This window comes from Cryptotermes secundus, unplaced genomic scaffold (genome assembly GCF_002891405.2).
Source record: "Cryptotermes secundus unplaced genomic scaffold, Csec_1.0 scaffold73, whole genome shotgun sequence".
Lineage (NCBI taxonomy): Eukaryota > Metazoa > Arthropoda > Insecta > Blattodea > Kalotermitidae > Cryptotermes > Cryptotermes secundus.
The window spans coordinates 677069-689877 of record NW_019738871.1 but is presented as its reverse complement, the minus strand read 5'-3'; the positions used below and the strand labels follow the sequence as shown (position 1 = coordinate 689877).

Genomic DNA, 12809 nt, shown 5'->3' with positions numbered 1-12809 from the left:
TACATAGTTCTTAATGCAGAGCTGTATTTACACATGATCTGATGTGGTATGCATCTCGAAGGAGGTCATTTCAGCCATGTGGAGGTGGAGTTAGTATCTAACGTTCCTGAGACTGGCTCCCTCATCAGGAGTTGATGTGAGTGATACAGCCTCACATTGTATACCGAGAGCATACTCTGTGGGTATGTGTGACGGCAAACGTTGTCAGATCAGGCTCTGATAATGGAGACAGAGACAGTCTCCCAACATTGGATATTAACTACATCATCACATTGCTGATCGCCAAAGAAGACTTCATATTACCATGATTGGGTTGACAATGTGAGCGATCATTTTAGTTACCATGTTCCGGAGATACGTATCGTGACTTGTGAACTGCTCCGTATCGGCCAGGAGAGCCAGCTGATCATCAGGTTATGCAATCCGACACAGCATCAGACTGTGATTCAGTTCCTTCCTCTTCCTTCTGCAGAAGAAGACTTGGAGGAGAGAGAGAAAGAAATAGAAGAAAAGAAGAAAAAACAGGCTGAAAAAAAAGACGCAGAGGTAAGTACTAAAGCCAGTCAAACCAGGCAAATTTTGCTTTCATTGTTCTGTGATTGAGATTGAATCTGTCTCTGGACTCATCTCCCATATATTTTATTAAGTGTTCATTTGACGTTTATCCAGAAAACATCACAAGGGAGAGATGATGTAAGCATTCTTCTGCCATCATTGTCACGTCAGACGTCCATCTCTGAAGATCCTCGTCCAGTGAATGTGAAGCTTACAGGTGACGTAATTCTACCATCGTCATCTGTAGTTCTTCCACCAAGAGATGATGCCGCAGAATATGACGACTCGGGGGAAACTTACCATTTTCAGGATGATCCCAAGTATGTATATCACGATTCACTGACAACTGGAACACCTCTAGTCCTTCCGCCAGTCTCAGTATAATTTTTATTCTATTTTGGATAATAAATCAGTGTGTTTTATTAATAATAACCTTTAAACTGTTTGAGCATCCCTTCCTTAAAACCACCTAGATGTAATATTTTTGAAAGGTCTCTATTTGTAATTGTAAGAACGTTTTGGCCCATCCAGAATGATTGAAATATTGCAGGATTTGAGGTTCTCACAGTGGTAGTAATGCAGATTGCCATTTTTTGGGATATAGCAACATCTAGTCTGTTTACGAACCCACATTTTGGAGGAAGGTTATCACCTCCATATTCAGGGTCAGAACTTGGCAGAGCAAGAAACCAGTGAGAGCAGTTGGCTAGGCAGAGTCAGCTGTCAGTTGCGATAACAGTTATATAGGAACCAGAGGGTAAGAGGAAGGGGTGTTGCCCAGTCCCCATTGGCTTACTACTCTGTCTCACCTAGCTTCATGGGCAAGCCAATAGGAACCAAGAGCTGGGTAGGAGTGTGCAAGGGCCATTTTGAGGAAACCAGTTTATGCAGGAGGTAGGAGGAATGTGCAAGGGGTAGTTTGAGAAAGGAAGTGTATTCGCAAGATGTAGCACAAATGGGGGAGATGAGGAATGTGGTGGGAAAGCCAGAAGGAAAGAGACCACAGGGAAGACCAAGGCATAGGTGGGTGGACAATATTAGAATGGATCTTAAGAGAGATAGGATGGGATGGTATGGATTTGATAGATCTGGCTCAGGATAGGGACCAGTGGAGGGCTCTTGTGAACACAGTAATGAACCTTCGGGTTCCATAAACTGCTGGGAACTTCTGGAGTAGCTGCGGAATTGGCGGCTCCTCCAGAAGGGCTCAGCTCCATGAGTAAGTAAGCAAGTAACGTGTATTCGCGAGGCGGGTAAGCACAAGTTTTAAGGAAGGATTTTGTGGTAACTAGTTTTCACATCTGCTTTCAGTCAGTACAGTTCCAGGGGATTGTTACAACTAATAACAAACTCTGCCATTAGACATAATCATGTCATCCACCTTTTATCTTCAAAACTTATCTCCCTACGATATACCTTAATGTTGTCCTCCCATCTCCTTACCAGTCTTCCAAGTAACCATTTTTGAAAAGATTTCCACATCAGAATTTCTTTTGCATTACTTGTTATGCCCATCCTACCCATATGATCAATGCATCTAAGCCTCCTAGATTTAATCATCATAAGTTACTTGTTTACTTCATCCTTAGGTACAGACAAAATTTAGCATATTTTGTTTGCTTGATATTTTTCAATGTAAAAAGCAAGATCTTGTGGAAGGAATTTACACACAGTACTACTGTCTTCTGGGAAGTACCACCACGTAGCCTGGTAGATAGTTACCAGTGTTTCAGAAGAAGCTGCTACATCCATCTTCAGAGTAGAAGGGAGGATGTGGCTTGGGGCTAAGGTCAAACCAAATGGAGTGGTCTAAAGTGAATTAAGACCCATGGCACTGAAAAGAGCCGCAGAACAGAGGAAGAAGGTAAAGAATAAAAGGTCAAGAATGTACAGGCACTGGGGAAGGGGGGGGGGGTATTAAAATGTCTGTGTATAGGTTCTTCTGAAATGTTGATGTAACAGACCACATGGGGTCACATTCAACAAGACCTCATGGTCTTCTCTTCACAGGCTGACACTCAACTGACAACTGAACTCTTGTCACTCACTGACCAGCTACTTCACGTCACATCAGTTAGCTGAACTGCTGACAGCTCCACTGCTTCTGACAACTGACTCGTTCATTCAGTCAGAGTCAGGTCGCATCGTGACTGACGGTCAGTCAATCAGTAAGTCTTGGTGTTGAGGCCCATCTTGGGCTCATGACCAGATATTTATTACTGTTTGACAGTTACGGTCTTGTTTTTGTCCTTTGATGTGAGGCCAGGTCTGTCTTTTGTATATGCTGCTGGCCCTTGCCAGCACAGTTTTTCTTGGGTCTGAGTCTGTTGGGACTCGCGACCATATTTTACTGTCTCAGATCTGAGGCTTCCCTTTTCGTCGTCTCGTACGTCTCGCAGGGTCACAGTGAAGGTATTTGACCCTGTTTCCACATGGATCAACTCATTTGTTCAAACTACTGTTCTGCTTATAACATCTCAGTATGGACCACATAGAAAACATCATTTCCATTGTTATAGTCCAACAGTACCTCAACCGTTGCATAGAAGTGGGTGTTTGTTGATTTGCCTGTTGCTTAGCAACCACCGTTGTCTATATAGTCACCACTTATCAATGTGTCTCATCATCATCATCATCATCAGTAATCTGTCAGATGACAAGTCCACAGCCTCTTCCAAAACAATTCCTCCACTTAATGTGATCTAGAGCTTTCTCCTTCAAATGACAGTATCCTCTTCTGTCCCCAAGGTCATCCAGCATCTTCTTACGTTTTCTTCCTCGTCTTCTTGTCACTTCTACCCACCCCTCTATCTTTCCTTCAATAACTTATTTTAGAAGGCGGTTTCTGCGTAAAACATGACCAATCCAATTAGCCTTCCGTTTTCTTATTTCGTGTAGGATATTCCTCTGCTCACTGACTCTAATTAACACTTCTTCATTTCTCACNGTAAAAAGATTCTTCTTCTTGCTAAATGCAGCTTTTGCCATGGCAATCCTGGATTTAATTTCACTAGTACACCTTCCATCATCTGTTAACAAGCTACCCAAATATTTAAAACAATGTGTCTATACACCACAATATTGTAACTAGTTTTTACTCTGTTTCAGGGTTGTGATGTGGCGTAAAGCAAACAAGGCTGCTGTAAAGATTGCTGTTGTCCCACTAGACTCAGCTACAGAGGCAGGACATGTCCTAGTGGGATTTGTTATGAAGTACACATATGTAAACACTATGGCCACATTAGATCAGAAGGAACCACAAAAAGTTGACCTGAAGGTCAAAGTATTCATTAATGCTGGTAAAACTGTTGGTGCATGCACCTAAAGCATTATATATTCTGCATGCTTGAAGTGTGTATGAAATGTTCTGTCAGAGCTTTCTTAATCTCAGTTTGAACTCCTTTAAAAGCTGCACTGTGAAAATGTGCTGCAGATGTGGTGTTTAGTTTTTCATATTAATATCTCTCTATATTTAATCAAGGCAAGCTATGTAATATCTTATCGAAGTTGCTGCTGATATGCAAGTTAAAAATAATTTATAAATGTATGTTATGTTAAACATAAATTTTGGAATAATTGTGTAAATAGGACACTGCAGTTGTAAGTCATTATTTAAAATTATATGCAAATGCTAGGACAGCTGATGAAGTCATTTAGTAATTTACTTCCTGCTCCCTGTATGCATACAGACATCTGAGTTAGAAAATGAGATGTGCGAGTGGTAAAATTAATTTCTTTCAGGTCCTAAGGCAAACGTAACAGAGAACACCCAAAGATATTATGAAATTTGCTCCACATTCCTGCCACTACATGCAGAAGCTGTTTCTATTATACAGTGATACTAATTAGGAAAGTAATAATATCCCAGACAAAGACAGGGTACTTCTGCTCGTTACATGTCACACAAACACTGACAGATTACATGATCAAATGGTAGAACAATGCAAATTGAAAGGTGTATCAAATGATGGAATGAAAGAAGCTTGTGGAAAGAGTGGCTAACTGAAAATTATTATGGACTGGGCCAATTTACTACAGACCCTCTAAAATAACTGATTTCAGTTTTAGAAACAAACTATTAGAGGCATAAGATTTGAGGTGTTCATGGCAGTCAAAGAATGCCTGCCGTCTTGTGGGATGTGGCGCCATGTAGATCTTGTGAGAACTGACATTTCAGAGGAACGTATCGCCTCCATCTTCAGGGTTGAAAAATCCACGAGTGAGGAACCAGCATGAGCAGGTGGCTCCATGGGAACATAATGGACAGCAGTGAAAACTCATTAAAGATTTCTTTGAGAAACTCAAGGTAAGGAGGAGGTGGAAAGTAGATCTGATGTCCCTGTGCACCTGAAACGTCACAAAGTTGCAGATAAATTCTTTTAATCCATCATGGATGCAGATTTCATTTCATTTTGTGACTCCTCCTTCAAGGAATGGAAAATTCTGAACTGAGAAATGTTTAAACTGGGCTTTTACTTTATTAATTTCTATAAGAGAATTTATCAAGATATTTTTATTTTTGTAATGATATACAAATTTTAAACAGTCACGAGTGATCACAACAGGTTCTGCCGCTTACAACCTGCGACCACGTCGTCCTCCCTTCCTTCTTGTTGAATCAGAGGGAATTGGAGTCACATCTTCAATACGGCCAATCTTCATGGCAGAACGTGCCAGTGCCCGGAGGGCTGACTGAGCTCCTGGGCCTGGAGTTTTGGTTTTGTTGCCTCCAGTAGCTCGCAGCTTGATGTGTAGAGCAGTGATTCCCAGAGATTTACATTTCTCTGCAACGTCCTGCATAAAAGAAGCAAATACAGTAAAACCAGCTTGGTGTAGGTCAGTGTATGAGAAAAGTAAGCTCAGACTGCTGGCAGATAAGTGGGGGAAGCTACCATTCACTTTTAAGTGCTCAGACAGTATATACATTCATTCCATGGCTCGTAGTTACTTAGACTGTGGTACAGGTCATCAGAGACGTTTGAAATAAAATACATCGGGATGTTATTTTAACAGATTTTCTGGAATCATACAATATTACTTGTACTATAATTATATGAAATGGTACTTCCAAAACTGCTTATATTTCAGTTTCAGTATAAAAACATGTTACAAGCAACTTCTTGCAAATAATTTCATTAAAGGATCCTAGGCATTACATGCCATGGAACACACCCAAATTGCATGCATATTTTTTAATGTGATTTCAACTTTCAGAGTTTAGCTACAGTGTTGAAGTCGTGCCACTGATTTCAAGATATGTTACAGTCATCTTCAGTGTGAATGAGTAAGATGGCGTGACACATCATGCAGTGGAAGTGAGGAATGTGGTGTTATCCAATGGGAACAGACCTTGTGGTTAAGAAGAAAGTTTGCGGGAAGAGGTGTGCCCAACTTCATTTGTATTCATCCTCACAGCTGAAGTTCTGGGCAATCTTCACTACTTTTAGGGCTTCTTCTTTGCAAAATTCAGTGCAATTTTTGGTCCTGGGGAAGTGTTCAGTCACTTCATTATCACTGGCCTTCCAGTGTGTTTCAACATCCTAGTCATTTGAAGGGCCCTACACACGCTCCGGTAGACCTGTCAGGTGCGCCTGCACAGGCGCGCCTGCGCAGGTCGACCGGAGCGTGTGGATGACAAAACGTCGCAGTTATTGTGACCTGAACAGTCCGCCGGAGCATATTCGAAAAATCATTAGACGACCTGTGCAGTTTTGTACCTGAACCAGGCAAACCGGAGCGTGTGGCGAAATGGCCATCCTCATAACGGTATCTTTCTATTTTAATTAATGGGGCAACTAATGACAGGAGCTGTAAATAAGTTTCTTCATTCATGCGCAAATAATTGTGCCAATCTTTAGGGACCAACTTCAATTCACGTAACAGATTCACATGTGAATAAACGTTTCTTTTCATCAACCACTCTTTGCACCAGGTTTGACGCTTACTTTTCGGTTTGAAACAATTTGTAGCTAATAATAAGCCAAATACAGCTAGAAGATCGTCATCTGTAGATGCCATGTCCGACCGTAGCAAACACACAACTGAAGTAATATCGGAAAGGTGTACCTGAGCGTGTGGGCGCACTGGGGTTTTCAGGTCAGCCTGTGCAGGCGCACCTGACAGGTCTACCGGAGCGTGTGTAGGGCCCTTAACCCTTCGCCACATTTAATGCAACAGAAAACAATGAAATCAAATGCTGGTTCCATACTTAATGTATAAGGGCAGCCACATACCAACTGTGTCAAGACAAGCATCACGACATGAGACGAAAGACACAGTCTTTTTTCATTGGTGATTTGTCAGCATCGTGACTCAGACCAGTGTGCAGCGGTTTTCATAATCTTATTCGTTTCAACTGTGCTTCTTTCTTTGTGTCATGTCACAGAAATCATGTCTTGACTGTTACATATCTTAACACATGCCAGTGTGTGGCCACTGTGTACAAAGGGAATTTTGGTTAATCAGACCCATAACCAACAGCATCAGAAAAATGAAAGTCATGTTCTATAACATTTTACTTTTTCATACATGCACATATATATAAGTAGAAAATTATTTGCTGTGGTGGGGGAATCAATACTCACTTTTTAAAGAAGCATATTTTATAATATAATGCCTTCTGAAGATGTCCTTTACCTGGACTCAGTACAACATATATGTGCATTAATTTTGTGTACTTGTGCAGCAGCTGTATAAAACGTCAGAAAATGGTTAACTTACTTGCGCAGCCAACATAGCAGCGTAGGGTGATGCCTCATCTCTGTCAGCTTTCACCTTCATGCCACCAGTCACTCGTGCAATGGTTTCTCTGGAAAATGATTTTAAAACATGTTAAATCAGGTGTAAGACTAATGAAAAATTTCACACTGTAAGAGTAGATAACTGTACTAAATTCATATCATGGGTGTCTAAAAATTTCGCTTAATTCAATGGCCAATTTCATACAAAAAAATCTTCAGTCCATCTTTTTAATGGGCTTCCAGCACTCACTTTCCTTGTCAACCACTAACAGGATACAATTTTCTTCCATCCTTTCAACATGTTCCCGATTATTACTGACATATTTTCACTGAGTTAATGATATTAAATGCAAAAAAAAAAATACTAAAACAATTCAAATTTAATCTCTTGTATAGGCAGAATTACATTTCCCAATACTTTAATATATTTTGAATGTGGAATATTTCATTTTTATGTAACAAATAAATGAGATCTTTAAATTCAATATAATGATATCACCTTAGACTCATTAAATATAGAGTATGAACGACACCCCTAGTAGAGGTGTAAAAAAGAATTTTACAAAATTGTAATAAAAAAAATAATGAATTTCAATTTACAGTAAATTACTGTATGGTACTTTTAACTAATGTTAACTAAGTATCAATCATAACATTCAATATTCTAAATCATGAAATACTGCAGTTGTATGTGATGTGAAAAAGTGAACATTCCATACAGTGGAACAGTTTTAGCATAGCTGAGACACCTGGTGATGGTCGTTTGGGGCCACAACATGTTGTGAAGGAAGGAGTGATAAAAATAGTTGCATTTTTGATGGAATTGTATCGTGTACAGAAGATATATTAATGCAACAGAATGCTTAAATACAATATTCCAAACACTAAGTTCACTTCAACCACCATTACTCATTGTCCATCCACTTCCTACGCAGTAACTAACGCAAAAGCAGCATAAACACAGGCCCTAAATCAATGTACAACCACATTCTCCAATAAATTCCTGCGTGTATTTTTACAAAAGTTTTCAACTGTTACTTTGGTCCACTTTTTCATTCGAACAACTATACTGACATAATAACCAGCATTGCAGAACAAATATAATTTCACCACACTGGTGGTTCACTAATAATCTTCCTGCGCTGTGTGACATACATGCAACTCCCATATACTTTTACCTATCGCGATTGCACCCCTCTTTGAAAGACTGTGAATCAGGCACTACAAACCATACGTACCTCCCAGACAAATCGGTAACGTGAACGAATGTGTCATTGAAACTGGCAAAAATGTGTGCCACTCCAAAAACTATCTCTCCTTCCCGGAGCTGTGGTCCCAGTGACACTTGAACTTGTTCCTGCTGGACTTTTCCCTTCCTTGGTGCCATTATGGGCTTTCATGAAAATGAAGGAAAACAAAACATTCAATGTAATATAGTTCGGCGGTCTCACAGAAGACAGTCATCAGCATGGACCTCTTTGGTTAGATTCCAGTATCCACTTTCATCCTGTATTAGGTCACGATTTAGGGATAACTTACTAGTCAAAGTACAGGAAAATTAACAAGTTATTTACTATATTTTATAATTTTAAGTAAAATGTGACCAAATAACAGATATAATTATAATTTATTTACCTACTATATTTCTCACCAAGAAATTATGGAAACCGGATATGCTAGAGCTACGTATCGATTTTCTCAGCTGTATGTGACTTCCGGTCATTGATTGACTAACATTGAGTTGGTAGAAGGTACAGGTTGAGTGTAAGGCACGCTATCTTGTGAGAGCATTCGTCAACTATACAAATCGATATGGAGACCGAAAGTCCCCGGGACCTGCCAGTACTGGTACCATATCACAAACATTATGATGAAAGGAAGAAGCAACGTTAAATATTTATTCGTATGTACAACACAACTCACACGAAACGTTTAATTTCTGTCATTTTCTCTCTTATAATCGTGAAGGATCAGTACATTATAATCCTAATGTTAATGTTCAACAATTCAGAAAGTGAAGACTGCGATTTTCTGATTTGTAACGCTATGTAGTTCGATATAAGTTCCTCGACGTTTCGGGGGAACGTATCTCCATCTACAGGATCGAATAATAAGCCAAGTCAGAAATTAAGAAGGAGCAGAATCTAATTTCTCCTTGCAGGTTTCTTGATTTGCTTAGTTTTCGATATTGAAGATCAACGTAATACGTTCCTCCGAAACGTCTGTAAAATTCTGACGAGCTGCACCGGGTTACAACACAGAAGACAGAGTTCTTCATAGTCACCGTTGTGAGGAATTCAAAGTAGCATGTTCAAGCTCACTTTCGTTAGACTACCCGGCGTTATATGGCAAAAGACAACTCTTCAAGCCGTGCTATGAATTGAACGTGTTATATATACAATCTAAATTTTTCCTCCTTATTTTAAGCTCTCTTTAGAGACATGAAACTAAAATGTAAAGCAGTGAGATTATTGCACTCACCAACTATGAGTTACTAATTTTATGAATGCATAATATTAAAGCATACAAATGAAGTTACGGAATTAAAAACACTGTGTAAAGTAATAGGGTCAGTCACGTACTCGTTAAATATAATAACTAATCAATGCTTTGCACAGTGGAGCGCTGTCCGCCATATTTGTTGTTGTCGTCGATGGGGTAGGCTAAGCCACCAAGCGCTACTAAGTGCTTGGCTTGGACAGTTGTGTGTGTGGAGGTTTGTGCAAAGACGTCACGAAATGAACGTGTATGTGGTGAATGACGCTTCACGTTGTTCTGTATCACGCCTTTGATGTGATTGTGTACATATTTGGGTTATTAGTGGTAGAAGTGAAACTTTGTGAATACATCTGGTAGAGGTATAGGCCAGGAGGTCTGTGGCCTCCAGTTCGTGACCGCGAGTGACCCGCCAATCTATGGGTCAAGGTAGACGTCAGAATTTCGGTGTTTATTTTGACAAATACTAGCGGTCAACCTGGCTGGCAGTCCTGGTGTGGGGGATGACCCCGCTACGATGTTGGATTGGGAGGAAGCGGATAGGTTTTCTTTCGAAGATTCGGATAGGTTTGAAGAAGATTCGCTGTGTAGTTGGAGCAGTGAACCAGAGTCATTGTGTAACAACTGGAGAGGATGGAAAAAGCCAGTTCTGGGCTCTGGATCATTTGGACCATCGAAAAGATCAACAGAAGGTATTCCATAGTTGTGATTTTATTATGGGCAATAATTTGAAAACAGTGTTGTTTATGTACAAAGTAGTTTCTTTGTTTTGAAATGTCTACGCCATAGACATCTATCAGCTTATTTTCCACCCAGTCCCAGAATTCATTAGTATTCGGTGCTTCGGTTTGCGATCTTATCGAAACCATTGATTTCGTAGATTGTTCTCATATAAATGCTATATAAAACTGGAGTGACTTTTGTACACGTAATTGTCACTAGTTAATAAAAAAAAGAAATATGCTAGTTATGTGAAGGAGTTGAGAAATTATTTATTAAGGTTTTTGTTCCAGTTGCTGACATACTTATCAACTGTTATTTCTATTGGCTTTGTTTCGCATATGGCTGTCTGGATTTTGTAATGCTTCCAGTGGATTGATATTTCGTTTGAGAGCTTGCTACGTGTAATCACATTATGAAGAAAACTGGCCATACCTATAATTTGTAAAGTCAAAAACAGTGCGTGTTGACATGCTTGTATAGGAGTGCCACATAGTTTTCCGTTTACTCTGAATATATACAGCTAGAATGCAAAACAATATTTTAAAAATGGTACAGTTGTCCCTGTGTTTAACTAATTAAGCACTATGCCATGAACACATATGGGGGAGTGGATGTGTAGATCCACGTTTTCTTGACCTTGGTACTATTTGGAGGTGAGTGGTCAGATTCACGTCCCAGCTGCTTTACCCCCTTGTATCCCTACCGGCACTCGAACTCCGACCCCTTAGTCGTCCAGCTGGCAGCCAATCGCTATACCAACTGAGCTATCCTCCTCCTGCAAAACAGTATTTAATAAATGTAATTATACTTTCATAGATACACATATATAAAGGGGGATATTTTAAGTCTCGTGATGTGAACACTAGGCACAGGTGTGATCTCCACAGACTAATTGCTAAGCGTTATGTTAGTCTGACATTTTAAATTAATTTTGAATTACTGAGTAGAGGTGGAGAATGATGTCTCAGGGTGGGAAGGTTTGCCATTGTTTTGCACCAGTGTGTTTGCACCCTTTGTTCATGTTGATATATTGAGGGAGTTGATTGCAAATAGTTAACAAGTTCGTGAATTTAAGGGGGGGGGAAATTTCAAAGTTTTGTAAAGAAACTGAAATTGTGGTAGGTGTGTGGGATGTACATGAACTTATAGACGAAAATGAATTCGGTTTTGTCAGATACATAAATAAAAAGTGCGGGTAAAGTTGTTCGTGTACTTAACTAAACACCATGCCATGAAGATGTATGGGAGAGTGGAGGCATTGCTCCGTGCATTCCTAACTTATACACTATCTGGAATTTGGTTCTCTTCATGACCTGGCTGGTTTATCCCTCAAGGAAAAATGACCCTTGTATGTATTTGGTGGGTTGAGTGGCCCCCAGAGCTGGTGTGGATGCAAAGGTTAATTGGGAAATCCCTACCCCTGTCCTGAATCGAACCCCAGTTTCCCATGTATCTAGGGAGGTATCACAGTCGCTATACTGATTAAGATATTCCAGCTGAATAATTTTTTAATAATATGAACTTCGACAAGAAACAACTTTCCGAAGTGAGTCATGGACTCTCCCACCATTTTGCCTTGACTTTATCTGGAATTTTCATATTGGCATTAGGGGCATCCCAGTTCTGTGCTTATCATCATCACTCATTTGTTAACAGGAGTAACCAATCCGTACATTTTATGATGCTGATGGTGATCTTGTCGTTAATTAAGACCATGGTAGAAGACCATGAGAAGTTGATAGTTGCTTAGCTGGCTAAGAAATTCGTAGCTTTGTGTAACCTGAAGATTCGTAATCAAGCTGGTTTTATGGTGTTCATGGATATGACACAGTGATTTGGTAGATAGATGAAGGCTGCGTGATGTCACATAGCTGAAGTGTTTAATCTTAATATTAACCACCGCGAGAACATAGATTTCACAATCATGTACCCAAAAGCCCATTGTTGCTGTTGTTGTTGTTGTTGTTGTTGTTGTTGTCATTGTTTCTAGGAATTTTGATGTATTTGGAACCAAAACTGTTTTTCTTAATAATATCTTGTAGTTTAACTTCTTTATTATTGGTAGCCGGGATAGCGCAGTCGGTATAGCGACTGGCTACGAGCTGCACGACCAAGGGGTTGGAGTTCGAGTCTCGGTAAGGGCAAGAATTTTCTCTTCTCTAAGTCACCCAGACCGGTTCTGGGGCCCACCCAGCCTCCTGTACAATCGGTTTCGGGGGCTCTTTCTCCGGAAGTAAAGCGGCTGGGGCGTGAAGCTGTCCACTCACCTCCAACTAGTGCAGAGGTCAAGAAACC

At 40.1% G+C, this 12809-nt stretch overlaps 3 protein-coding genes across 6 annotated transcripts in view; 2 read left to right on the top strand and 1 right to left on the bottom strand.

Annotated features, from left to right (window-relative positions):
- Nucleotides 1–4199, top strand: part of LOC111871075 (dynactin subunit 4) — an 11528-nt gene extending 7329 nt beyond the window's left edge. The window contains exons 5-7 of the mRNA XM_023863858.2: nt 339–546; nt 670–875; nt 3664–4199. Of these exons, the coding sequence (XP_023719626.1) occupies nt 339–546; nt 670–875; nt 3664–3880 (631 nt within the window). The 3' untranslated portion in view covers nt 3881–4199. The remainder of the gene's footprint in view (nt 1–338; nt 547–669; nt 876–3663) is intronic.
- An 851-nt stretch (nt 4200–5050) lies between these two features.
- On the bottom strand, nt 5051–9014 carry LOC111871044 (40S ribosomal protein S14a). 3 transcript variants are annotated; one of them, XM_023863776.2, is made up of 4 exons: nt 8931–9014; nt 8534–8688; nt 7276–7363; nt 5051–5349 (listed from the first exon to the last, which is right to left on the bottom strand). In XM_023863776.2, the coding sequence occupies exons 2-4, from the start codon at nt 8680–8682 to the stop codon at nt 5131–5133; spliced, it is 456 nt and encodes a 151-aa protein (XP_023719544.1). In that variant the 5' UTR covers nt 8683–8688; nt 8931–9014; the 3' UTR covers nt 5051–5130. The 3 variants fall into 3 exon arrangements, with proteins under 3 accessions (XP_023719544.1, XP_023719546.1, XP_023719545.1); XM_023863778.2 differs by having other exon boundaries at nt 8947–9002; XM_023863777.2 differs by having other exon boundaries at nt 8935–8988.
- Nucleotides 9015–9952: 938 nt separating this feature from the next.
- Nucleotides 9953–12809, top strand: part of LOC111871076 (zinc finger SWIM domain-containing protein 8) — a 108313-nt gene continuing 105456 nt past the window's right edge. For both annotated transcript variants that reach the window (XM_033754091.1, XM_023863859.2), the window contains exon 1: nt 9953–10483. In XM_033754091.1, the coding sequence (XP_033609982.1) occupies nt 10309–10483 (175 nt within the window). In that variant the 5' untranslated portion in view covers nt 9953–10308. The remainder of the gene's footprint in view (nt 10484–12809) is intronic.